General features: G+C 39.4%; 1 protein-coding gene across 1 annotated transcript in view; it reads left to right on the top strand.

The window, feature by feature from the left end:
• Positions 1-25103, top strand: part of BANK1 (B cell scaffold protein with ankyrin repeats 1) — a 133308-nt gene extending 108205 nt beyond the window's left edge. Inside the window, exons 9-16 of the mRNA XM_038136043.1 lie at positions 775-871; positions 2394-2687; positions 5509-5796; positions 15443-15511; positions 16643-16827; positions 18396-18459; positions 23013-23062; positions 24967-25103. Coding sequence (XP_037991971.1) covers positions 775-871; positions 2394-2687; positions 5509-5796; positions 15443-15511; positions 16643-16827; positions 18396-18459; positions 23013-23023 — 1008 coding nt within the window. The 3' untranslated portion in view covers positions 23024-23062; positions 24967-25103. The remainder of the gene's footprint in view (positions 1-774; positions 872-2393; positions 2688-5508; positions 5797-15442; positions 15512-16642; positions 16828-18395; positions 18460-23012; positions 23063-24966) is intronic.
• Positions 25104-25328: the final 225 nt, after the last annotated feature.

Here is a 25328-nt window from a genome sequence, read left to right as displayed (position 1 = left end):
AAACTGACACTTTTTGAAATTCCAGTTGTTTCTGAAAATCAGTGATTAACAAATGTGTGTTCTGTATTCTAGACAGCAGACCTTTCTGTAGTTGTGTTAGAGGTTTGCTTTTAACTGGTGAGCAGAAGTTTGTACCTCTTCAGCTTGAGGAAATACACTGATAATGTTTTAGAGAACCCATTGTTCTGACCCGCCTTGGGCTAATTTTGCATAGCACTGTGTGAACACAGCTTTCTAGAGGAACAAAACACCACTCTGCCACATTTGGTCACTGAGGTAGAACTCCAAACATGCTTTGCAGTCCCATTTCTGGTTTTTCAGCACACACATGGCTTTTGGTACAAACCACTGTTTGTAATGAGCTCCCCAGAGATTTCTTGCACCCTTGAGCTCTTCAATCATGCCGTATGGACTTCATGTTTTTCTGTTGCTGATCCTTCTCTTAATCTTTGAGTGCTTCACAGTTGGAAGCAGAGTTGGGAACTGTCTGGACAGCCCAGCAAAGTGCTAGGGAAAGGGAAGGTCAATGAGCTTAAATGCTTGCTGTGCAAACTTGGTGTTTTGTGTCAGAACATGGTGTTCTTTCACTGTATCCAGAGGTACACAGTCCTTTTGCCTGCAGTGTGTAGACCACTGCATAGCTGCAAATGCATGCATGATGTTTCTGTCTTCACTTTCCTCCTAGCAGAGCGTTGTATATTATATCAATGGCAAAATGTGAAGGCAGGAGGTGATGCTACCAAAACAAATATTCTCCTTTGTTTTTCTTTCTAGAACTATGCAGCAAGTGATTTCACTAATTGCAAGGAGGAAGCGGAAGACAGCGACACTTATGAGGTTATGTTAGGCTCAGAAGCTCCACCAGCTGTGGGTAAGTCATGTTGTTAGACAGCTTTGTTGGTACTGCTCAAATGAATGTATCATGTGATGCATCAAATGAATGAATTCCTGGGCAGAGAGGGCAAGTTATTCTGATACTTTCAATTTCCACTGCAACTTCCAGGGAGGGCAGATGTCCTAAAAAGAGAAGGCAGCTGAGGGATTCAGCTGGGATAATAAAGTTCTTGCTCAGTAAGAGACCTCAGTGCAACCACCCCTCCTTTTAAACTCTGGAAATTTGTGATCTCCACTCTGAACCTAGAAAACTGATGGATTCTCCAACTTCTCAGAGAAGAACCTTCATAAAAGGGGAGGCGCTGCCTACAGGTGCAGTTGAGTCCTGTGTGGAGGCACAGATAGTTGACATTTTACAGCTTGATGTTCCTACTTCCAAGCACAGATTGGTGACAAGCCTGTTGATGATCTGTGTGGTCATAGGCATTCACCTTGAAAACTGCAAAATTGTTTGTTTGCATTTACCAATAGCATATATTTTTGCATATATCTTACAGTCTCATGGATTTATGAGACTAAATTTAATCCTGTTTTTATGTTGTTGACAATTTTATTTTTTCAACTGTCTCATACATATAAAAAGGATGTTTCTTACTTGCTAAGTTCAAACTGGTTGCTTTAGCACACAGAGGTAGATGATAGACACTGTGAAAAAACAGGTTTGCTCTGATAAAATTTTCACTGTCTCTGTCACACTGTATATGGAAACACCCAGGGTGAACACCTGGAAAAAGAGCATGAATTGTACCACGTTAGCCAGGTAAATGTCCTAACCTCCCATTTGAATCAGTGGTGAAAGGCAGGCTTCACCAAAGGATAACTCAGAATGGAAATCTACCTCAAGGTCTCGGTAAAGTCTGCTGACAAATCATGTAGTTTACTCTGTTACGTTGCTGAGGTTGACTACTAAAATTTTGATGATGTACATAGTGATTAAAATGTACACTTTAACCTCCCTCCACTTTGTTCTTGGTCTGTGGGTCACTAGAGACAGAAGATCTCTGTTTCCAGAAGTTTACAGTCATGTCTCCCATGGACAATGTCTATTTCATTTTAGAGAGATTCAAATCAGGACCCAAATCCCATTGTACAAAAAGCAGTAACACAGATTTTGTGTTACTACAAAAGTAGTGTGAGCTACGGCTTTGTTTTGCAAAGTGTTGTGCCGTGCTGCTTTGAAAGTCAGGTAATAGAAATTCTGGAGGCAGGGAAGATGTGTGTGATTTCATTCTGACAGCCACTCTAGAAAAGTTTAACATTGCACACACGAAGATGGTGTGTATCAGAGTAGCAAGGTACCACGAAAACTTTCACTGTTGATTTAGTAAATATTTAAAAAGCCCTTCACTTGGTATGGTATGAATTTGACAGCTTTCCTGCTGTATCAGTTCATAAAAGTTTTATTAGCCATTGTGTTGCTTCTGTAGGAATCCTTGAAACAAGAAGTGCTTCCAGATGGCAATTTTTAAATGAAATAATGCTTTCTTTAATATTAAAAGCCAAGCAGAACTCAAGAGATCAATATGCAGTTGGATCGAGATGCCAACAAGAAGTTGACGTGGATGAGGAAAGGAAGGGTGACCTAAAAGACAGCAGAGAGGAGACAGAAGATGAAGATGAAGAAGAGGATTCATACAGCCATCCCAACAGTCCTGGCAGTTTGTATGTCAATGTAAGGGATGAGCTCAAAGAGAGCAGGAGAGATTGCTTTTTCTGCAAGAGACCACCCCCTCCTCCCCCTCGAAATCTGCCTGGCATCCACGGACAGGACAATCTGCATAATTCATCACAAGGTATGATCTTGGGAGGAAAATAACCCTGGATACAAACACGTGCAAGGGCAGACAGCGTACTGCTGTAGAGACTGGTTTGATCACTTCTAGCAGAACATGGGCAGGATGGCCCTAGTGCTACAAAGCAAGCTTGTGCATGAGGCCTTAACTCTGCAAAACAAGCATCTGCAAGTGATCTTTGCTGTATCAAAATACTCATGACCAGGTTTGTCAGGTAATACTGTGGTATTGGGCTGCTGGGTTCAGCTTTTTGTCACTCCACCCATCTCAAAGAGCTGCCAAATAGTACATGGTACCCAGGATTTACAAGAGAGGCTTGAAACAAAGATAAAACCTGTATTTTTGTCAAGTTGACTTCATTAGTTACCATTTCAAAACATTAAATGCTATCATGATTTAATATACAAGTATTTAATTATATTTAATATATAGCTTGAATTTTCACGGGTAGAATTAATAGAAAGTGGCCACGCAGAGAGAAGTAACAGTATCTTACTACATTTTAGCCAATGTTGTAGTTATATAGAAGTAAAAAATTACATTGCAGATTGAAAAGAAAGGCAGAAATTCTGACAAATGCTTTTCCTTTTTCTCCTTTTTTTCCTTTTTTTAGTACATCTGCCCCAGAGTAAAAATCTAAAATTTTTTGTTGTGGTTTGATTAAAGTGATGAGAAACTCAAAGTCCTATTGCATCTGTTTCAGGAGGGATGATCATGACTTTTTCTCATTAGGAAAAACAAGTATGCAAAATAATTCAAGCCTAAATACCAGTTTTGAATAATTGCATAGGGGGAAAAAAAACCCCTTCTTATTTGTTATAGACACTGCTGATAAGTGTGCACACAAATTCCTTTTCAGTTTCTCCACAGCTTATTACTGTTAACTCTGTTTTGTAACATGGTGTAACCTATTAGAGTCTTAAATTACCATCACCAAGCACTCTGATGTTCACATAATTAGCTTGCTATATCCTGTTTTATTCTGTGTTCTGCTGTACAGGAAAGGAATAGCTATAGGTAGAAGGTCATAAGTGAATTCTAAGAGAAAGAGGGGCAGCATAAAATTAACATTAAAGGTGCATCTATATGTGTGTAGAAAAGAGGGATCAGATTTGGCACACAGGATTTGTTGGTGTAGGTTTGTTATAAATGCCTGTTTTGAATAGTTCTTATATGGCTACATCACCCCAGTGTGACCCTCTCTGCCAGATGCTCTCTGTCTGCATGGGGGTACCAGCAGAGAAAGTTTCCTGGTGTCCCGTGCCAACTCCTGTGCTGGTAAAGCAGAGTTCATCTCTGAATGCTCCTGCGGAATAGCTCATTTAAAACATGCTCTATTAAAACGTGCTCTAAAACGTGTACTATTCTGTGTTTAGCTGTGGTTTCATCATTGGTGAATGGGGTATCAGAACTCCTCTAGATGAGGACAATGCTTCCTTTCAAAGAGGAGCTGTAATGAGTTACTGCTACATATTTCCAGCCAGCTGCTTGCTTTAGGAGTTGCTGTGGAGTACCACCAAGGCCTCTCTTCTTCAAGTCTGTGTTTTGGCAGTGGCCTGAGAGTGCCCCCTGTGGGACCTGAAAGAAAGAATGTCCTACGGAGAAAGAAACAGAATTTATATAGTGACCTGGAAACAAAATATTATTCATATTATACACAGCAGATGTATTAACACCACTTGTGGTTTTAAAACATATATTTTAGCCAGAATGCATGTTAATAGTACATACTATTATTAATACATCCCATTAACAAATATATCCCACTTACAAAGGTTGTTTAGCCCCTCTGAACCCAATAAACAAGTAGCTCTTTAAATAGCAGCCAAAGGATTGAAAATACCAGTAGTGACCACAGCTGAGTTTAGCAGATACACCTATGTACAGGCAGAAAATTACTGCGCAAGGGAAACATGAGTCAGTACAAGGATTCCAGGCAACAGGTCTACTGTTTTTGCAGGAAAGATGGGTAATCATGCCAAGGAAGTTATAAACATTTATGGGAGCACCAGCCTCAGTGACAGCTTCTTAACTCTTAGCAGTTGGTGGGTGTTTTAAGAAAAATCAAAACAAACTCAGGTATTGGGGAATCCAACAATGCCTTTTAATACTGTGAAAGGCAACAAGTAGGGAAAAGCAAGTTCTGAGTAGTTGTGCTATGAAATACATGAAGTATAGGGACTACAGAGAGACGTGGAAGTTTTTGGAGGGGAGAGTGTTGGATGGTCTCAGCATAGATTGTAAGAGGTCATACATTTTACCTACATTGTAAAGGGCTTTTCAATTTCTTTTTCACCTTGGCCAGCAGTAGATAGATCTGTAAAGCCCCTGAAACCCTGTGGGATATTGAAGAGGTAGGAAACACAAAATCCAACATTTCCTAAATAAGGTTTCAATTCTTAAGTAATTTTTGCAACAGGTAAGAAACAGCTTGACTTTCCAGAATGCCGAGGGTCACCGGTACCTCTTACTTGGCTTAACCATGAGTTACATGTTAGTTACATGTTGGTATAACTCTCGTGAGAGCAACTGGGGCACTCAGTGTTTCTGCAAATAAATCCCTTTATTTTGTGGCTAATAGCTGAGCATCTACATTTGATAATCAGGTGTGAAATCATGAGGAGGCCCTGAAGTTGGAATTATTCCTTTGGGACATCCTGTCTACTGAGTTAGATGATCAGAAGCCTCTGAAAATGAGCGTGCTTTAGTTTAGAAGTGAAATGAGGTCTCTGTGCTACTTTAGGAAACTCTAAAGCTTTAAGAGAAGTCATCATCTCCTCTCTTTACCCTGTATATGCAACACAATTCCTTTCTTTTTCAGAGAGGACTTCTGTGATGGACAGGAGTAAAAGAGAGCAGGGTGATGGACTCACAACCGCGTGCTGTGGAGAAGACCAAGGTTCCTGTGAGGAGGACAGCGAGGAGGAGCACCCCTACACTTGTGTGGCACAGGATGAAGGTGTGTACGACCTCATCCTGGGGCAGGAGGAGCAGGACGAGGAGAAAAGGAAGCACTGCAGGTCCTTTATCATGAACAGGCCGCCAGCCCCTGCGCCCCGACCCGTGTGCTCGCTGGTCAGGGAGGAGAACACTCCCTACATTGTACAAGGTTGGTGCTGCTGCCACGTTAATATTTTTTTGGGAAAATGTAGACTCTTCTCTTGGTCTCTTCTCTTGGTTCTCTTCTCTTAACATTTTCTAAAAGACTAAGATCCCTGTTCAGCTGCCTTCAAACCAACACGTTGTTTGTTTCAGTCAACCTTTTCTCACCCTTCAAATGAGCTGAGAACATCTCTGAATAATTTTCAGTTTGCATCAAAGTATCACAGTTTTTATTTAGCTTTTAAAAAATTATGACAATATGATAGAAAATGAAGAATCACTGGGCTAGCTGTGAGTGTGTATGTTACAGCATAGCAATGTAGAATGTGCTATTTGAATTGCCTTTCTTTCCAGCTTTTTTATCAAAATGGTTTTACTTAAGACTGAAATCTCTGCTTTTTTTTTTTTTTCTTCTGATGAGAGGAATTCTCTTTTCTGGGATAAATGCCTGTGTGAGGATTCCTCTTTCAAATACCTTTTCTCTGATTTGAGATGCTGGGAATGGGCATTTCTAGGTAGGATCATTACATTTCTTGAGGGAAAAATTATGCCTTTTTACCACTTCTCTGAAAACTGAGAAGCTTTTTTGGGCTATTTCATGGAAATGCAAGACCAGAAAGGATTTCAGATATCTTTGTAATCCAATTCAGACTGAAACCAAATTTGAAAGTAACAAAAGGAATTCAGTGAATATACTACAGAGATCTCTTTGTAAGTCCCAAAATCCATCCTGCCTGCATCCCCAGCCTTTTCCACAAAAGCCTGCCAATGCATAAGAGTAGATGGTAAAAAAATAGGCTGCCAAAGGACACCATTAGGTTTCTTACTTCATGCTGTGAATGTTTTACACTAAAACAGAATTAATACTACCCAAAACATCCCACTAAATACAGAGTAGCACCTCCTCTTTCACACCTATCTTAGTTGTGATTTCTTCTATTCTTCTCTCTTCCTCCAGACTGTGTAACTCCAGGTTAGGGCCAGAATGCATGGGCTAATGCATGCATCATTAAGTTGCTCTTTCTTCAGCTTATTCAGGAGGTACAAGTGTAATCCAAGAATGGATGGGCATAGGGGACCTATTACAGGTCCAGAAGTCATGAAATACTGCTTCTACTGAGGCTGCTAGAGCAGTGTCTCAAATCTTGGTCCACCATCATCATAGACAGACCAGTGACTTGGAAACCCTCAGTGGAGATGCTTTATTTGGGAAATTGCTTTTAGTGTCTTTTATTGTACTGGAGTGTTTCTGCATTGTTCATTGGCTAAGGCAGATGCTATCAGAGGAGCTGCTCTGGTGGGGCTGTGGTTCACCATGTGTATATACATATATTCATATGTTCACACACACAGGTTTTTTACCTTTCATAAGCATGTAGTGGTAGACAGATTATTTTCCAGCAGTTCTGTGAAATCAGCCTCTGACTCATGTTCATTTGCTTACACAACTCATGAGGAAAAATGGAAACACTTCAAGAAAGCTTCAGCTGACCACTCATGTCTCTGTTTTCCTACCTATCCTTCTGGTTCCAGACCTAGAATGTCTAATTTTTGTCCAGGGATTCCTGAGGTAGCTAGTGAAATTTTAGACAGAACTGATATATCTTCAGCTGAAAGATTTTTTCTTGCTACTTGGATTGGCAATGTTTTTTGTCCACATTGGTTAAAAAATTCTCTCTCTAGTCCAGAAACATCCCAATTTCCATTATTTTAGGACTGCTTATATTTGATTAAAAAAAAAATTATTTCATCTGTATGAACCAGAAAACTTCATTCCAGTCCGTCATTAAAACCCGCAGGTGTCTGCAGCCCTTCCTTTATAATTTAAACAGTGTAAAATACTCTAGTTATGCATATACACATTTTTCATCCAGCAAATGAATTGATGGTGGTTTGGGGGTTTGTTTTCATCTATTATGTTAAAAAAAGCATTGCAGATATTGCAAAGTCAAATAATCAAAAAGTTAGAATTGAGGTAGAATTTCCTTGCCAGGAAAATTTCAATACTGTAATAAGTAGGTAGCCATATGCAGCTATTTATCTCCAATATTTTCTTTCATTTCATCTAGTGTTTAAAGAGGGTGAGCATAAAAAAAAATATCATTGTTTTTCATTCTCATTTTGTTTAAAATATAAATCTTGCCTGCTCCTAGGCCCTATGTGTTATTTCAGACCCTCCAGTTACAAACCCTTTGATTCTGCATCCACTGAGTTTTGGGATGCCCTGTATGAAGTAACTAAGACTTTTGAGGTGAACAAAATTACATAAACTTTACTCATTTAAAGTAGAGACACCATTGATTTCAGTGGCCACTAAGAGCTCTCAGAAATGAAATGAAAATTTTCAAATGAAATGAAAATTTTCAAATGAAATCCTCAGTGTGTCTGGTCAGTACTCTGATGTCAGGCAGTGCAAGTTGGATTGCTGCCTTAAATGACTTGTCTGACCTTTGGCCAGGGCTTTGTTGGAAAGAGGAGAACTGTCCTGCAGAGCAACTTCTTGTTACTTAACTGAGCCATCCTTCCCTCCTCTGTATTCACTTTCTATTTGCTAAATACCTTTTAATTTCTAAAACAAATTCTTTAATATCCCTGTAAGAAACAGATTGTCTTCACTGCACAGTTCTGGTTGATCTTCAGAGCTGTTCCCTTCTGGCATTCAGTAAGACACAGGTCCTGTGGAAAAACAGAATGGAGTACAATGCACAGAGAGGGGCTGTGTTAAGGCTACACATTCTCTCACAGATGGATCTCCATGTACTTTGGGAGTTCATGGAAAGTTTCATGCCCCAAGGATGGCAGAGGCTGGTGTGACTGTGCCATACAGAGATGCAAGAGGAGCATTTTTTTCTTGTACTTGATGTACCCATAGATGGGCTCATTTATTTGGTGGGGAGAAGTAAGCATTGCGTAGCAGAAGTGCCTTTTGCCTCCTGGATTGCGTGCAGGTGACTCTTTTAAATTTATTTTTATATCCATCTGGAGAAATCAAAAGGCTGAATTTCCATGAGTGCTTTCACCACACATTGAATGAAGGCCATGACATCACAAAAGGGTGATATCTCCTTTAAGCAAAAGTGGTGGTGCTTCCGTGAGAATAGCAACAAAGAAGAAAGCAAGCAAATAGCTTTCTTGGTAATAAGCAGCTTTCAAATACATGGAATATCAAGTTTACACTGGGCAGAGAGCCTGCTCCCTGTAGATTACCCCACTTGGTGTTCTGCAGAACAGGATAGGGAAGCTGTTGATCTATAGAAAGCAAACATGGGACTTGACAAGAGTCACTTTCAGAGCAAGATCTACACTTCAAAACCTAGGCAGTAAACAGTCAGCGATGCAAGTTGTCACAACTGAACTACCACAATTTAAAGTTTGAGCATCTGCCTTGAATTTGCTGACTCATAAATTCTGGGAAACATGGGGGAGTTGAAAGATTTAAAACGTAAATGTTCTAATCGCTTTTACTCAGTTTCATTTATTATACTTTCAAATTTTAATGAACATTCAAACTGCTGTATTGAACACTGGTAAACAGACTGCATTATTAACAGAGAGTAGATTTGTTCTTTAATTTAGTCCACTGCAAGAATTTTATCTTGTGTGTGAAAGGCTCATCAACCAGTGGAGCTGCAAATTGGTGCCAAGTAGCTCATTGTCCAGATGGTGTGCACTCTTACTGTGCTCCCTTACCATTCCTTAGGTGCTTAGTATTCCTCTGAAGGTTATTTCAGTGTTTTGTTCAATTGTCTGCTGCCAAAACAACTGTTAAATAAACATCCGAAGGTGTTGTGTTTTCAGTTTAGAGTGCAATTTTTAATGTTCCCTATTGATATCAAGTTTGATTGAGCTGGAAACCAAAGTCCTCTGTGTAGTTGTAGGACAGATGCATGAGTTTTTGCAATGGCCCTGCCATTTCTGAAGCCTGAGCTACTAGGATTACATTACTGTCCTGGCTTAGTCATTTACCTCTCATCACAGACCATTAGTATGAAAGGGTTTCTCTGCAGCAAGGATACCTGCCCTACACCAACATAAATTTCCTATGCTATAGCCTTTATTTCTTTGCAAACCTCTCACAAATCCCTGAAGGAATGTATTTCCCTTCTGTGCACTGAAAACATTTTGCTATTTAAAGAGAGCTGGCTGTGGGGCCTCACCGTAGGTTTAAAAATTAGAAGTGGAAAAATATATTTTCCAGTTACTGTTCCAGTGGAGAATAACATTCTCATTGCTCATCAAAATCACAGGGTATGCAGAAGAAGTATAGCATCCAGTGGATATTTTTAGGGAAGCAGAATATCTCACCTACAGAATAGACAGCTTAAACCCACTGAAGTGAATAAATAAAATCCAGAACAGAACAGTTAGTGTCTAGGAAACTTATCAGGTTGATTACTGGGAAATACAGTGATCACACCCTGAGTCAGTAATTCTTATTAAGCCAGTTCTTTAAATGCTCTAAAGCATGGGTTTCCAAAGTGAAGCCTCAGAGGCCATGCAAATTGCAAAACACTTATGTCCCACGGAGGGATTTTGTAGTACTCTCCTACAGTGAGTATAAAGTACTGCACTGCAGATGAATTTCATTATGTATTCCTAACTTAAGGGTGTTTTTCCATGAATGAAATACTAGGAAGCACTGTTTGGCTGGCAGTTAGACTGTTTTTACAGACCTGGTTGGGAGTGATATACCAGCTTCACCCACTGTCTTCATTCAATCAGATTTTTTGCTATCTGAACTTTGGTAGATTGAAACAAGTACTGAATAAGGTGCAGAGAGATAAAAATATTTATGGGATGCTGTCTGGCTGAAAACCAAACTGTTCCAAATACCGTATTTGTAGTAAAAACATGTATAGAGTCCTTCCTTTTTTTCTTTTCTCTGCTCAAGAAAAATGGGAATAAAGAAGTATATTCAGGTTTTACACCTTGGAACAAATACTCCTTGAGTATGTCACTAAAGTCCTTCCAGCTTCCATGAGGCACTAAGTTAAAATTCTGACAAGAGCAGAGATGTGAGGGCTGTTTTCATTGTGTGTGGTACTGGGGTACACAGTACATTGACACCACCCTCTGAGCAGCTCCTCAAACTAACCACTGGTGCCTCTTCTACTCACTCACTCACTCACTCACTCACTCACTCACTCACTCACTCACTCACTCTTTACCCCTTCTGTAAGAAGGGGGTTCTGGTATTATTTTTATAATCTTGCTTCAGTGCAGGGGAATAATCTCTGTAGAGTCTCCTGAGGTCCCTCTGTGACCAAAGTTGCTGGGATTTCAACAGATTTGAGGTCACATTTGTCAGACTCAGAATCTCACTGCAAATTGTGAAGGGAATTGCTGGTGAGCATGTGTTTATTTTTGGGTTAATGTTTTCCCATTGTCATTACACCATAATTCCTTTTAAAATCATTTTGCTTTTGGTCTGAGAAAACGGAGTGGTTCATTCTCAGCCAACTAAATAGCTGTGGAAGTAAAGGCTGGCAATAACCTGTGGATTTGGGATGAGTGGCTGTGATGCTGTCACTGAAAAGCCCCAGCAAAGTAAGGGAGCAAGGTGGCAGGTTGGTATTTCTGCAGGGGCACTTGGCATCACCTAGTCTTTATTCTGATGAAATGGCTGTTGTGTATTCTCAAAAACATCTCGAGTGTCAGGCTGCCCATTTAGGCCTGATCAGAATTCCTGTACCAGTGTAGATGTGGTCACTCCTTTTCCTGCACTGATGCATTTAAAACTGCTCAGTCTTTTTCCCTTTGCCTCATCATGGTGTAGGTGTACCCAGACACCGATGCTGCCCTCACAGGACAGCTTCTGTGACTTGAGCCTTTGTTACCTTGCACCATACAGCCAACCCTTCTCCATGATGCCTGGACCTACCTAGATCAGATTCTTGAGCCATGATGATATGCTTTTAATCCATGCCCAGCTGCCTTGCCTTGTGAAAAGAAAAAAGTCTGTTTACAAGGTCCCATTTCCTTAGTTGATTTCCTGTTACGAGCCACTGGAATTTTCTGTTTTCATTTTGAATATGTGAAATATTTTGTATCAATTTTGGGAGTGGTCAGTAATCATCTCTTACAAAACTTACCGGTTAGCATTGCATTGGTGACCAGTCTTGAGTCCTCATGCTGAGTGATATTCGGTGTGTTAGCAAACAAAACAGACAAAAGGAAAATAGATCTAAAAAGATGTGAACAAACATCTGCAGAGTTCTCCTCTCCTGAATAATAAGCATCATTCTACTATATTCCTTCCTTAGTATTCTCTGTGTATTTGTCATCTCTTGCTGTGCTACATGTAATTTACAATCCAATCCTTACCAGGAAAAAGAACTTGGAGGTTTTATTTGCCTAGGTGCTATGCATACACAGTTTAAATGTTAAAATGTTTAAATAATGTGGAAAAAATTGAATGGACAAAGGCAGGAGTCTCTCCCTGCAAAATATCCCAAACAGCAATTCACCCCTCCTTCTCCATTCTTCCATTAATCACGAATTAATTACATGACGATTCTAAAATGAATGAAGCAAAAACCTACAAGGAACAAGGAGGCAGCTTGCAAACCCACTGTAATTTGCAACTGAGTTGTGTTACTAAGTGCAACCCTAGTGTTCTAATTAATTTGAATTATCACTTAGCCATGTGTTCATATAAAGATTTTGTTTTCCTGTATTTAAATTTGGAATGTTTCCTAAGGAAAACAGTAATAGATAATTTTGTTTGGAACATCAGCTCAATGAAGCTGATGAATAAATGCATCTTGATGTTCATAAGCAAGCTGAATTCAAAATAGTGATATTTATTGATAGATTTTTTTTAATCACTGCCTTTTCTCCTTTGTGTTTGTGCTGCTGAAAGTGTCAAGTAAGTATGTATTAGGTATGTTTAGCTCATGTGTTCTTTCAGAGGGTAGGTTCATCAGTCTGGCTGTCTTTGAATCACGAGTGTATAGTGGAAACTCTTGTTTCAGTTTTAGAGGTAATGTTGCCAATTCAACAAATCAGGCAACATCCCTCATAGTTGAGATGAGTAAAGTAAAATATAAATTAGAAACCGTATCTTGGTTGATCATTGCCTCTTAGCTGATATGAGTTCTTCTCTCCCATGATCTAACTCTTCCTGTGTTTTGATTTCCTGTGTTTGTTAATTATGTTGCTAATCAATTTTAAGTGTCACAGTGTATCTGTGACTCGTAAATATGACAACTTTGTGTTAGAAATTCAATTAATTCTGAAAAATCAAATTCCTGACCCTTTTTGTCAACCTGCAGCTATTGTAAAAACTTTCATTCTCTTTTTCTAGATCCTTTATACATCCTTTATACTCACCACAGTTTCTTGCAGTTTGTTGCTATAAAATGGTCTTCTTTGTTCAGAATTATACACAAAAGACTTAAAGTTTTTCTAACCCTTTTGTGGTGTTAACCATGAAAATATTAACCAAATTTCAAGCCTCACAGCATTATTTACCTGCATGTGCAGACAGCCCGAAGCAACATCTTTAGTTAGTCTGAGATAAAACAGGCAATTCAGAGTTCCTTGGATCCCACTCACTTTCCAAGACTTACATTAGGGATTTTCCCAGAGTTTCGTATATTTGCCTCTAAATTTGGGTTTTGTCCCACTTTTTAAATGTTGTTTTCTAGTTTCATATCCCATTAAAAAATACTGCAGTAGTTTCAGTCTCTCTGAGTTTGCTTTGCTGGAAGAATATTGAGGTTACATTACATTCCTTACTGCCTGAGACATATAAATGCATTTAGGGCTTGCAAAGAACTTCATCTGTATCTGGTAGCAGCTGAAGAGAGGAGAGGGGATGAAGTGGAATTACTTATCAGTTCTCTCAGCCTCCTTTAATTCTGAGAAACTGCAACATAAGTTTGTTGTAGACAAAAATTAAATGGCATCTATAGGGTCAGGACATTTAATAAGTAGATTTTGACTGGTAGTTTAGCCAGTCACAACATGAGTAAAAATCCAAAAGGATTCTCCTTCTGATCGTACAGAGGTTATTGAAGGGTGCACAGTAAGTATGGTAGAAGTACTGAAACATTTTAATCAGATTATTTGTGCCAGAGAGGCCCAGAAAATAAACAAATATATATATATATATATCCTTATTTGAAGGATTGTGGCATTCTGACACTAAAAAAATATGCTATATTAATATTGCTTTACTGAAGGAATACTTACTTCATCTTCCATTAAAAAAATATTTCACTGGAATATGGAATGGAATATATCACTGTGCAAGATTACCTGTTTCTTTTATTTCCCTGCTGTGTTCAAGTAGTTCATAAGTAATTGGAATGTGGGAATGAAAGGGTGAATTGCCAGAGTTCTCCCTAAACCTATGGCAGTTGTACTGTGGAGTGTTCCTGCCTTTCCAGACATTCCAGGAGCAGGCGTTTGTTTTCACTGACCTCACCCACACTGAATACTTGCTGCCAACTAAAATCATTTCAGCAAGATGCAGCACATGAAGTGGTTTTTACAATTTTACTTTTCACTGGAAGAGTAATTCCATTTCTGATTACTCCAACACTGCAAAACTCAGCAGAAATTTCAAAGCCTATCAATTAAAGTGCTTTCCAATCAGGCACATTGTTGAGTATGTCCCTTCTCCTCCTTATGCAGTAACACTCAGGCTGCCTGCATTACCTCTGTGCTCTCATTACTTTAATTTCATCTTTTAAAGGAGAATATTATTTCAAGTAGAGAAGAAAACACTGCAAGCATACTTAGTAAGAGTCTTTGATAATTACAGAGAGAAGTATTTTAAAAGTTAAAATGTATCAGTGTTTGGCTGAGCTAGGGACATAAGTGAGAGCACGCCTGCTTTGCTGCTTTGCTGCTTCAGCAGAGCTCCCTTGGCCTGGGCCTTGGTCCCCAGGAAAATATTTGCTCCATTGAACTGGCACATTTGCTGCATTGCAGTGATGACAGAGGATTACTTAACTGGCAGGAATTATTCTAGGTTCTGGAATGTCAGTTTGTTTAGCAAAATTCAGAACTGAGACTTGAGAGAAGGCCACTGCCATGCAGGTTATGTCAGAAACTGAGCAATTCCCACCTTCTGGGTGTTACATATGCTGCCAGCAGAAGTTTGAGTGCTGCATTTCAGGGTGTATCCAGGCTGGCTGTACTCTGGGCACTTCCCAGGAGTGGGAATGATGGGCTGCTCTAACAGAGGGGTTGTGCTTTGCTGTTTCTAGTGCTTGAATAAAGTACACACAAATATACAGACACCCTTTTTTCAGCAGTGTCACTCTTCTCACCTGGTACTTTTGGGGTTTTTTCTGCCTGAGTTTCCCCCATAAAATAAGGAGCAGGCTACAGTGTCTTTACCATCTGCAGAACTCTGAGATCCTGCTGTTTCTTCTAGACAAGTAATGTGCTAGTGTGATAAATCCTTTTAATTTTCTTCAAAGTGTCTTGTAATGGTTTCTGTAACATCAGTAATCCTGCCATTCTGTGCAACAGAACAATTTTTCAAGTAATTAACATTAGACTGACAAGTTGAAAAATGCTCTTAGACTAGAACAAAAAATGTATTGCAGCCTGCTTTTATGACTCTCCTTCCTTCATTGAGAATGTGATGGTTTTTATTGCCATTTTTCAACTTCCTTATATTCCTAATTTTGTTGCAGTGTTCCAGCAAAAGGCCTGTCGAGTGACCAGTGACACCAGCAGGACATACTGTGAGGCCAGGAATCCTGGTACAGAATTTAATTTAGCTTTTTAACCACTGTGATATTTTTCAGTAGAGCTAGCGGAGTTTTGCTGTGACTTAATTTTGGGTGATTTAGCATCTGTTTTGCCACCTACGATTTATATCCTTAATGGTATTGCAGCATTAAGAGATCAGGTAAAAAAAAAAAAAAACCAAAAAACTAAAAGTTACAGTCTTGTAGGAAAGATTTGTAGAGTCAGAATTACTTTCCACTTTTATGTTTCCCTTCATGATTGTGATTAAAGCCAAGTCAAGGAAGGACAGGAGGGCTTTGCTATGCAGTAATTCCAGCCATGGAAAGACAGAAGTGGGGAGAGGAGCAGTTCTCTCCTGGGTACCCCAAGATGCAGGTAAATTGATTACTTGTGCCAGTCCAGTTGTTATTTGAGTTGCAGCACATTACAATGTTGCAGCTATAGACTCCATCAATGGTACCCCTTTGAACAACTCTTCCTTGCTTGAAATGAAGATAGTGGTGCATGATGGAACAGAAAAACTGACCCAAGTCATATTGATGGATTAATCCTTATCCTGGCCACACTTCCCATGCAGTGAAACAGGTGCAACAGCCTCATAGAGGGCTCAGAGCCCCTGTTCCATGGCTGCTTGTGTGTTCTGCATCAGCCATTCCAGTATCTCCTGGGGAGAAGCAGTGCCACACTTCCCTGGAGCAAGCTGTGAATCTGATAACACACATCTCCCTTCAGCTGTGACTCTATCATCATCTCCAGCAACACTGGGCTGCAGTGTTTTCTTGTTATTAAATGTATTGAATAATGTATTTCCTTCCTTGGAGGAAAGCAATCTTTTGAAATTTCAAGATGCTTCCTGACCAAATTTTATCCACAACTTTTGAGATATGTAATGTATGATGTTGAAGAAGAAAGGATAAAAAGGTACTGTGGATATTTTATATATCAACCATTTCCTTTATCATACCAGTACTGTAACTGTAGTGCTCAAAGGAAATTATTTTATGAACAAACACTAATGGAGAATCCATGGACCAGGGCAGTAGTAATGAAAGAAATGTTTGGGATGCTGCTCTGCTGCTGAAGAACAATGGTAGAATCCTCACTGATTTATTGCATTTCTCACTTTGTACATTTTGTTGTAGAAGCACACAGAGGTCACTCTGAGACAGTAACTTACAGCACTGTGGTACACAAGATCTCTTCTGAACAGGAAGAACTCATCCACTTGCAGAAACAAGTGAAAAAGGGGGCAATTTCTGTGGATGAAGCCCTTGACAGATTTAAACAGTGGCAGAACAAAAAGCAGAGACTACCATCCACTCAACAGGTATGAGTTTGAAATTTGTCCCTTGACTGAAATCTTGTTCAGATGTTCTAAAAGCAAGTTCTTGTGTTTTGGCTCTTGCATATGAGGTGAAAAGTAATAAGCATGGTTTGTATGCAAATCAGCTCCCAGGAAGCTTGCTGGTTATGGTTCTGAGTCTTCTAGATACCCATTCCCACTGTTGTTTGAGAGATTTTCTGAGTTTGGTTTAAGCCCAGAGTTAAATATGCTGATCTCCTAAGACTTGTGTTTAAACTGCTGGGTGATGTGCATCTTTCATGAAACCACAAACCTTATGTCACCAAACTAACCAAATGTGCTACTGAGCAGTGTCAGCTAACAAAACCTGACTATATCAAGCATACATTTATTCTAGCAGTTACAACATATTAACTTACACCAGGCTTTATGCCTGCCTGAAAGGGTTGAATATACTTAGTGTAATCCACAATTGTTGGCAATGCTCTACAGCTCCTTTGTACTCAATATATGGAGTAAATTGAGGTGCACAAAAACAGGAGTTACAAAAAGCCCACACACCGAGTCACTGAAAGAACTGCATCAAAGCTGCAAGTCATGGAGAGGAGATTTGTTAATTACTTCTAAAGAGACACATGGAGGAAGAGGTTATGCCCTCGTTTTATATGAGGTCATGCATTAACAAAAATAATTTCTTGTTGTCCTTTAGGTCATTTAGTACAAAGAGGAAAAGCAAAGCTAGTCTGCTGCTTTTCAGAGTGAAAGAGCTATCAGATGCTGCCAGCAAGGAGAGTGCTCTTTGTGTTTGCATCTACTTGAAAATCTGAGCTTTGTCATCACAGTGGAACACTTAACAGCAAAAGTGCAAGGGCCTGGAACAGTTTGAGGGCCCTTTCCCAAGCTGGGCACCAGCAGCACAGCACTAGGGTACCACCTTCCAAATCCATCTGCAGCCAAGCATGCAGATGAATTGCTGGTATTGCTCTCAGTCAGGGGCATTTCTTGTGGAGGAAGATCGTATCTGATCTTTACCATGATAGCAGCACCAAGTATTTTGTTTTTCTGGGTGAGCTATAAGATGCCCATATTTACTTGGCCTGTTTTCAGTGCTTCAGGAAAAAAGCTGCTTCATAGTGGTCATTTTTACCCTGCATTGCATGTGTGACTTTTCTTTGGTTTTGCTCCATAGAAAAGTCTTTTCTTCTTAGTCCTCTATAAACATGATGAACTGACTTCATGCTGTCACTGCAGTTTTTTGTTCTTCACTTGGATTTTTGAGGAAAAGTTGGTTTTCCAAAAATAAAAAACCAACCCTCAACAAACAGAAAAGGACACCCAAGACTCTGTAATCTAATGCCAGAATCATTTTAACTTACTGCTGGCAGGGATAACTCCACAAGAGTTTTAGGTTAAAAATGCTAAAATTAGCACCATAAACATTTTTCAGGCTTTTAAAATTATTTTCCAGGAGAGAGATGCTTGGTGTTCAGAATGCTAAAGAATTCAGCTCTTTATAGTGTCTCACTGTTTCTACAGTAAACTTCCATTACTGATTTCTGCTGCTGCTTTTATGCTTGTTTTTTCACTTACAGGAAAAACTTCATCACCTGAGAGACACCACGATCAGAAACAGACAAGAAAATGAAAACTTGAATGGTAAGTTGTGCTTTTTCTGCCTTGAAGGACTCTGAAGCCTTGAACTGCGAGTGTAGTGCAGAGGTCTGATCCAAACCCTTTTGGATCGGGCATTAAATTTGTAATGAACATTTTCTGTATCTGATCACAATTATTTTAGCATAATCAGGCCTTCAGCAGTGTCAAGATTTCATCCCAAGATGAACTCACTGTGAGTCAATGGGGCAGAAAATTTACCAAGTCTCTGTGGCTCAGCTTTTCTGTAGCCTGTTTCCTACTGCATCATCAGAATTTGGGTAGATGGCTTCTTTAGAACAATTTGCTTGATGACTTCAATATTTTATTTGTAAATCAGCCATCAATTTGCACATTTTTTATGAACTTTCTACTGCTACAGCAGTTTTTGTGAGTATTGTGATCATTATTTAAAAATGTACTGTTGGTGATTTAAGATGCTTTTTTCCCTTTTGGGAGAAAAAAGGGATTTTTGGGGTTGCTCTGTCCAGGACCAGGAGCCAGACTCTATGATGATTGTAAGTGCCTTCCAACTCCTAATATTCTATGACTCTTTGTAATTTATTGTCACCTACAATAGTATAAAGCATCTGCTTTTTCTGAAAATGGTTTTCTCTTGCTGTTACAAAAAGAATCTATTAGAGGGTATTGGTTTTAGTCCTTTGATTTCTTGTAAACTTCAGTACATATGCTGAAAGGAAAATTTTTTTTTTCACACTGGACTTAGTACCATTTGTATATCTCTATTTTAAGTTATCACCTAAATGCATTATTTCTTTACTGCAAGAGAAAAAAAACAATGCACAGTACTGCTTTCATTATTCTCTTAGACAGCGTTGTATTTATGTGAACTTGAGAGGTACTGTAATTAATTAAGGGAAATTCCTGCTGGCCCAGTAACAGCTTTGCAGTCCAGATATTTCAGCTTTAATATCCTCTGTGGCTGGTAGGGAAGCAGTGTCCTGAGCAAAAGCCTTCACAAGGTGCTCAGAGCCTGAGGGCTTGAGATCACTGCAGCTCACGAGAAGGCGAGGGTGACTCTTGGGAAGTATTTGTCTGTAGTATTTGTCCACAGCAGCAGTCCTGCCTCTGTAGCTGTCCTGCTTCTCCAGAGTCCATTGTTGAATCATACCGGCAGAAATGTAGTATCAACACCAGAATTGTTAATTTTGTGAAATTATCCAGTAACTCAGATAATGATCGCTGTATTCCCTTCTGATGCTAACCTCACTGCCCTCTCTTACACTGTCATAGAGCCTGTGAAGCATATAAATCAGCAGCTGTGCACTGCAGAAATACAGTGGGAAGAATCATTATGGTCTGTGTCCAACAACAGAGATCAAAATATTTCAATGCTTGAAAAAAAGGACTTCCTCTAGAACTGAAGGCATATCAATGGCAAGAGTAAACAAGGATTGCAGAGGGAGGATACCTATGTCCGGACATAAATTCTCTGAAACAAAAATGACAGTTACCTTCTCTTCTCCCTTGGAGTTCCTAAGGAAAGCAGACTAGAGAGCCTTCATTTGAGAGACATTTTGTTTCACATGTCATGTAGCAAAGTGGTATGTGTGCATGTCAGCTGTCCTCAGATTTATTCTAAGAATGCTACTTTTTACATGCAGATACAGACTCTCCCTGCTGTACCTTTAAAAACATGGGCCTCCTTCTCTAGGCTCCATGTTTGAAATCAGGATTTGGATAGTCTTCTTCATAGACAGTTTTTGAGGTCTTGATTGAGGATTTAAAGAGATCACATCTGAAGTCTGTTAGAAAAAGACTTTGATTTTATTTTAATGAGAAAGGAAAATATCTCCTAGAAATTAGTATGGAACTCAATTTTTAATTTCTCGATAAGTTTGATCTTGCGTCCACTGTAATGAAGTTATTAATGAGAGTGACACTCATTTCAGTCTTCCATTGTAACATTTGATGCTATCTCAAAGTTCATGTCTCATTTTGTAACAGTTTAGTATAGGACTGAATAATACCCTAAAACAAAATCAACCATAAAGCAAAAGGTTCTGCCACTCTACAAAACCCTGTTTTAGGAACAACTAAGTAAAGCCTAGGGATGTAGAGCATTCATTTGTAGAAAGTACAGGCAGGGGCAATGCTTTAGCTCCATACTTTATAATAAATATCTGGTCTGACATGTAGACATTGATAGTATTTTTTTTTTCCCAAGATATTAGCCCACAGACCAAAACAAAACAAAACAAAAAAAAAAACCCCAAATACCTTAAATAAAATCTTAAGGAAATATGTAGAAGATTAGTGGACAAAAGCTCCACTTTTAAATCTGAGTAGCCCAGATTTTTTAGGGTGCACCACCAAAGTACTGAACTAGAAGGAGCCTATTACCCATGGGAAACTTTATCATTGAGCAAGGCTCCTTAAGCTTAGGTAAGGCTGGAGAGTCTTGGGTTTGTGCATGTCCACCAATAGAAAAAATGGCAGCAGCTGAGACAATATTTAGGCACGGATTACTAGACAAGTTTCCTTTAAAGTCTTAAAAAAACAACACAGCTTTCATGTGCTTTCATGTGCTTTCATCCCACATCCTTACTTCCCAGCACATGGGAATATTTCAAAACCTGTGTGATGCCTATCTACATCACTGGGCATTTGAATTACCTATGTGAATCTCATTTAGCCGTTTCTGAACATGGAATTTCAAAATCTGCCTACTATTGCAGTTACATTATGGCACCTTGTGTGTCACATCCCACAGATTTAGTCATCCAGCCCCTAAAAATATGCACAAGCTTGCATATTTTTATGGAAACTACATAAGATGCTTTGAGTTGCTTGTAGTTAGCTATCCTCTCACAGCTAATCTCTGTAGAACCTTGAACTTGTTTGTTAGGGAGGGAAGTGCCAGGTTCCTCATCAGAACTGGGAGCGACTGATGCTGTTCTCCAGGCTTGGCATAGCAGCAAGAACTGAGTATTAGGTGTCCCTGCTTCATTGCTAGGTAATGAGCAAGACAGAGGCCACAGAGGACAATCTATAACTGAGCTGGACTTCAGGAGACAAATACTGCATTAAGCAAATGTTAAGCTTGATTTATTGTTATTGGTGGCGGTGTTGCTACAACTGTTATTTCAATGCCAGCGACTTCTATAATGATTGAAGGTAGGTCTTGGGAAAAGTGTTAGATGTTTTAATAATCCTCCAATGACAAATCTATATACCCATGGGACAAATGAGCAACTCAGTCTTTGTTTCATCTGTTCAGGCTTGGCCTCCCTGGCAAGACTGGCAAGGTAAGTGGCCTGCTGTGGAGAGGTCAAAGCTTTTTCCACAGGCTACTTCACTGCAAGCATTTATTTCTGAGCTGTTAAAATCAGTAGGTACTGACACTGGAAATGGCCTTCCTATCAAGAAGGGCAACTTTACCAGCTGTTGCTGTAGACATTTAAATACTGACCAGCTCCTGCAAGGTCCTGTAAGTAGGCAGGTAATCTACTGCAGTAAAGGCATCCTCCACAGAATTTCTTCTGCCACATTTTGATTTCCAAATGTGTAGATGCCCAACTTGCTGCCAAAGACCAATCTCTTTCCCATCTTGATCCAAAATACACCCAGAAGAGCACTATGCACATTCTACAAACTGGCAGGTTATTGATTACATTTGCTATCCAAAATGTCTGGCTTCATTCCCCAGCCCTCACCAGTGCCTTGTTTTTAGTCCAAGTTGCTAACAGATTGCTTATTCATCAGTTGATGCCTCTCCAGCTTGCAGGTTGTATCTAAGTAGAGTTCCGTGAAAACTATAAAAACACCCCTTATTTTTGATGACAACTGCCAATTTCTGTTTTCTCTGCTAGGTCAACAGGAAGATGAACAAAGACAGACCCTAATTTTGGAATTTTGGCATTTGGATTCACAGACACTAAAACTTCTTTAGTCAGCTTAGCAAAGTTGAAATAACTGAAGCACATACAAGCTTTTGTATGTTTGGACAGTAAGGAAGTCACAGAAAAGCTGCTTTTTTCCTCCATGGCTTCAAAAGTATTTCAGTCAGGACTTCTAGTCTTGAAAATACTTACTTGTTGGTAGTTTGCAATACTGTACATTGGACTTGTGAAGGAACATAAGCCTAGCTTATTTCCAACTTCTTAAGCTTCACATGATGCTCAAAGTTCAAATCTAGAAAATAAAAAAAAAAAACAGTTTCTTGCCTATTCAGCAAGTGTGGTCTTCATGAGGCAAGCTCAGAGTCCCACTGCTGACAGGAGTTCACCAAGACAACGAATATCCATGTATCTCTCACCTCTCCTAATTGTCACCAAGAGAGACCAGCCTTGCTGTTGGGAGTAGGATTTGTACAAAATCCACCTCATGTCATTCTCCCACACGACAACTGCTTATTTCTGTGAGTCTCTTGCTCCCCTGCTCCCAGGGACATGTGCTGTCTCCATCTTTGAAGTAAAGCACATAAAAAGTGATTCATTGTAGGAATGTGTTTTCTGAATTATTCATCTTTGAAATATATTTTGCACAAGCCTAACTTATTGATTTCAATTATTTCAATGCATCTTTTTTCTTTTTAGTCTACAACTAGGAGCCCCATAGACCAGGAACAGATGCCTCATTACCCAAGGTAAGAGCAGGTACATGGGTGCACACACACACACATGGAAACAAACGCTTGTCGAGGTCCTTTCCATCAGAGTGCATTTGTGTAACAGGAGGGTGGAAGTACATCTCAGACAGAGGCTCTGATTTCACAAGAGAAACCATTATCATCGCACAGTCTGGTTTGTACTAGAGCTTCTTTTTTATCAGCTCTCAGCCTATTCTTGTTTAGTGCAGGGCAGATTAGCAAGCACTGAGGCACTGAGCTCACCTGAGGGTGCAGCTGAAGAGAGTTCCTGCCAGTTATTGCTACTAAGGCAGGGTATGCACCTAAAAGCTGTATCAAAATCAAGTCCTACATCCTGATTTCACAAGCAGTATCAAACATGCTGAATAAAGTTGAAAACCATAGATACAGTGATGTGTTCAGACTAAACACAAGACCAGTGGTCATTTCACTGCTGGGAAGCTTAGAGGTGATGGTACTGTCTCCATAAACAGCAAAATTTTCCAATGGTTGTGCTAATGAGTTTCTTGTGTTTGGGGCATCTAATGACCTCTGTAATAGCTGGGGGGTTTAATTATTACTGTCTTCTACCTGTGTGCTTCCATTTATATCTCATTGTATTACTACTATAATAAGATATTGTTATAGCATTAATATTTTTGTTATTATTGTGTAATATTATTAATATTATGAAGTAATATTAGCTCACAGTAGCAAACTGCTGCACTTTTTTCCTGAAGACAACTGTAATTTTAAAGGCTCTGTTAGCTAAGTTACTGTGATTCAGCTTGCCTCTCCAACTTTCCCAAGTGAGGGGAGTGCAGTGAGGTGCTGTTGTTATTTTTTTTTTAACTGGAACGTGGATTCTCTTCAGTGGGGTCTCTTCTACCACCCTACTCTCATGTAAAGGAGAGGGAAGTTGCTTCTTGCAAGAACTGTTGTGTCCGTGTTTTATTTCTGGAGCCAAGTGCTCGCTGGAGTGCAGTGTCTACACCTTAAAACAATAGCTATCTCCTGTGCTGCTGCTTATCCTCTGAATCACTTCTTCACATCCCCCCTCTTCAAAAGTTCTTATGAGAACAAAAAAAAAACCCAAAAAAATCTTATGACCTGAGCTGAAAATGAAAAATGATTGCTCCTCCTTCAGTAGGCAGCTTAACTCCTACATGGGCATTCCTAATGGAGCTGTTTCCTTGAGTGGAGATGAAGTCACTTAGACTGAATGAGTAATAAAGCTTTGAATTTTACAAGCTCTGAGGCTGGTGAAAACTACTACAAAAAACTGGGTAATAGCAGAGATGCTTATAAATTCCAGATTGCTAAAGTGAGATGAATCATCCAAGGGGAGAGGGGGAATCACCCCTGGGATAAGAATAGGTGATTTCTGTCACTTCAAGAAAATAATGATAAAGTAGATGTGGGAGAACTTGCAAATACAATTTATCCAGAACATTCAATAAATTCTGTTTGTGAATTATCCACATCAAACTGCAAGGTTCTCCTCCTCTGCAAACTATGGCCTCTCCATAGTTTTCTTGCTGTTTTCTGTCTTCAGATTGGTTCAAAGAAACCACTTCTTTTTTAAAGACTAATTTCAGGGAGATTTTTGAGTGTTTGACTGTTACAAAAAAATGCAGATAAACATTCAAGACCTGCCTTTCTATTGCTCATGTTTTAACTCTCCAGACAGTTGAGTTTTCAACTCCAGTGCAAAGTTCTTAGCTAAATGTGATTCTTACTTAAGAATCACATTTTTCTTACACAAGGTGGGAGGAGGATAAGGAAATTGATATTCAGCTGGGGTACCTGAAGGAACAGAATGGTTTTAATTCTCTCATACTCATTTCATCAAATACAGTTTGATCTTGTTCTAAACAAACCTGACCTATTGAATAACAGGCATTTTTCATCATTACCTGCAGGGTGACTCTGCAGCCAGCTGCACATCAGTGTCCTCTGCTTGGCATCCCACACATGTTCCAGCTGTGCCCTGACAGCCTCAGGCTCCAGCCCATCCTGCTGTGACACCTCCATGGGTTCACTGCTGCACTTCCTTGCATCCTCTTGCCAGGACCAGCTCTGGAAGAAGACCAGTATCACTAAAGCAAATTAATAAGGTTTCTTGTAAAGTCATCACTGAATTTTACACCTTTTCCTTTGCTTTTTCTTTTCACAAGATGACAGCTGACAACTTATATAAAGATGTATTGCATGTTTTGGTTAATGATTTTTGAAGTCATTTCAGTTTTTCCATTGTGCTTGGTAAGTTGTTTAAAAGTAGATT

This window comes from Motacilla alba, chromosome 4 (genome assembly GCF_015832195.1).
Source record: "Motacilla alba alba isolate MOTALB_02 chromosome 4, Motacilla_alba_V1.0_pri, whole genome shotgun sequence".
NCBI classification, from domain to species: Eukaryota; Metazoa; Chordata; class Aves; order Passeriformes; family Motacillidae; genus Motacilla; species Motacilla alba.
This window is presented reverse-complemented; position numbering and strand designations above follow the sequence as displayed.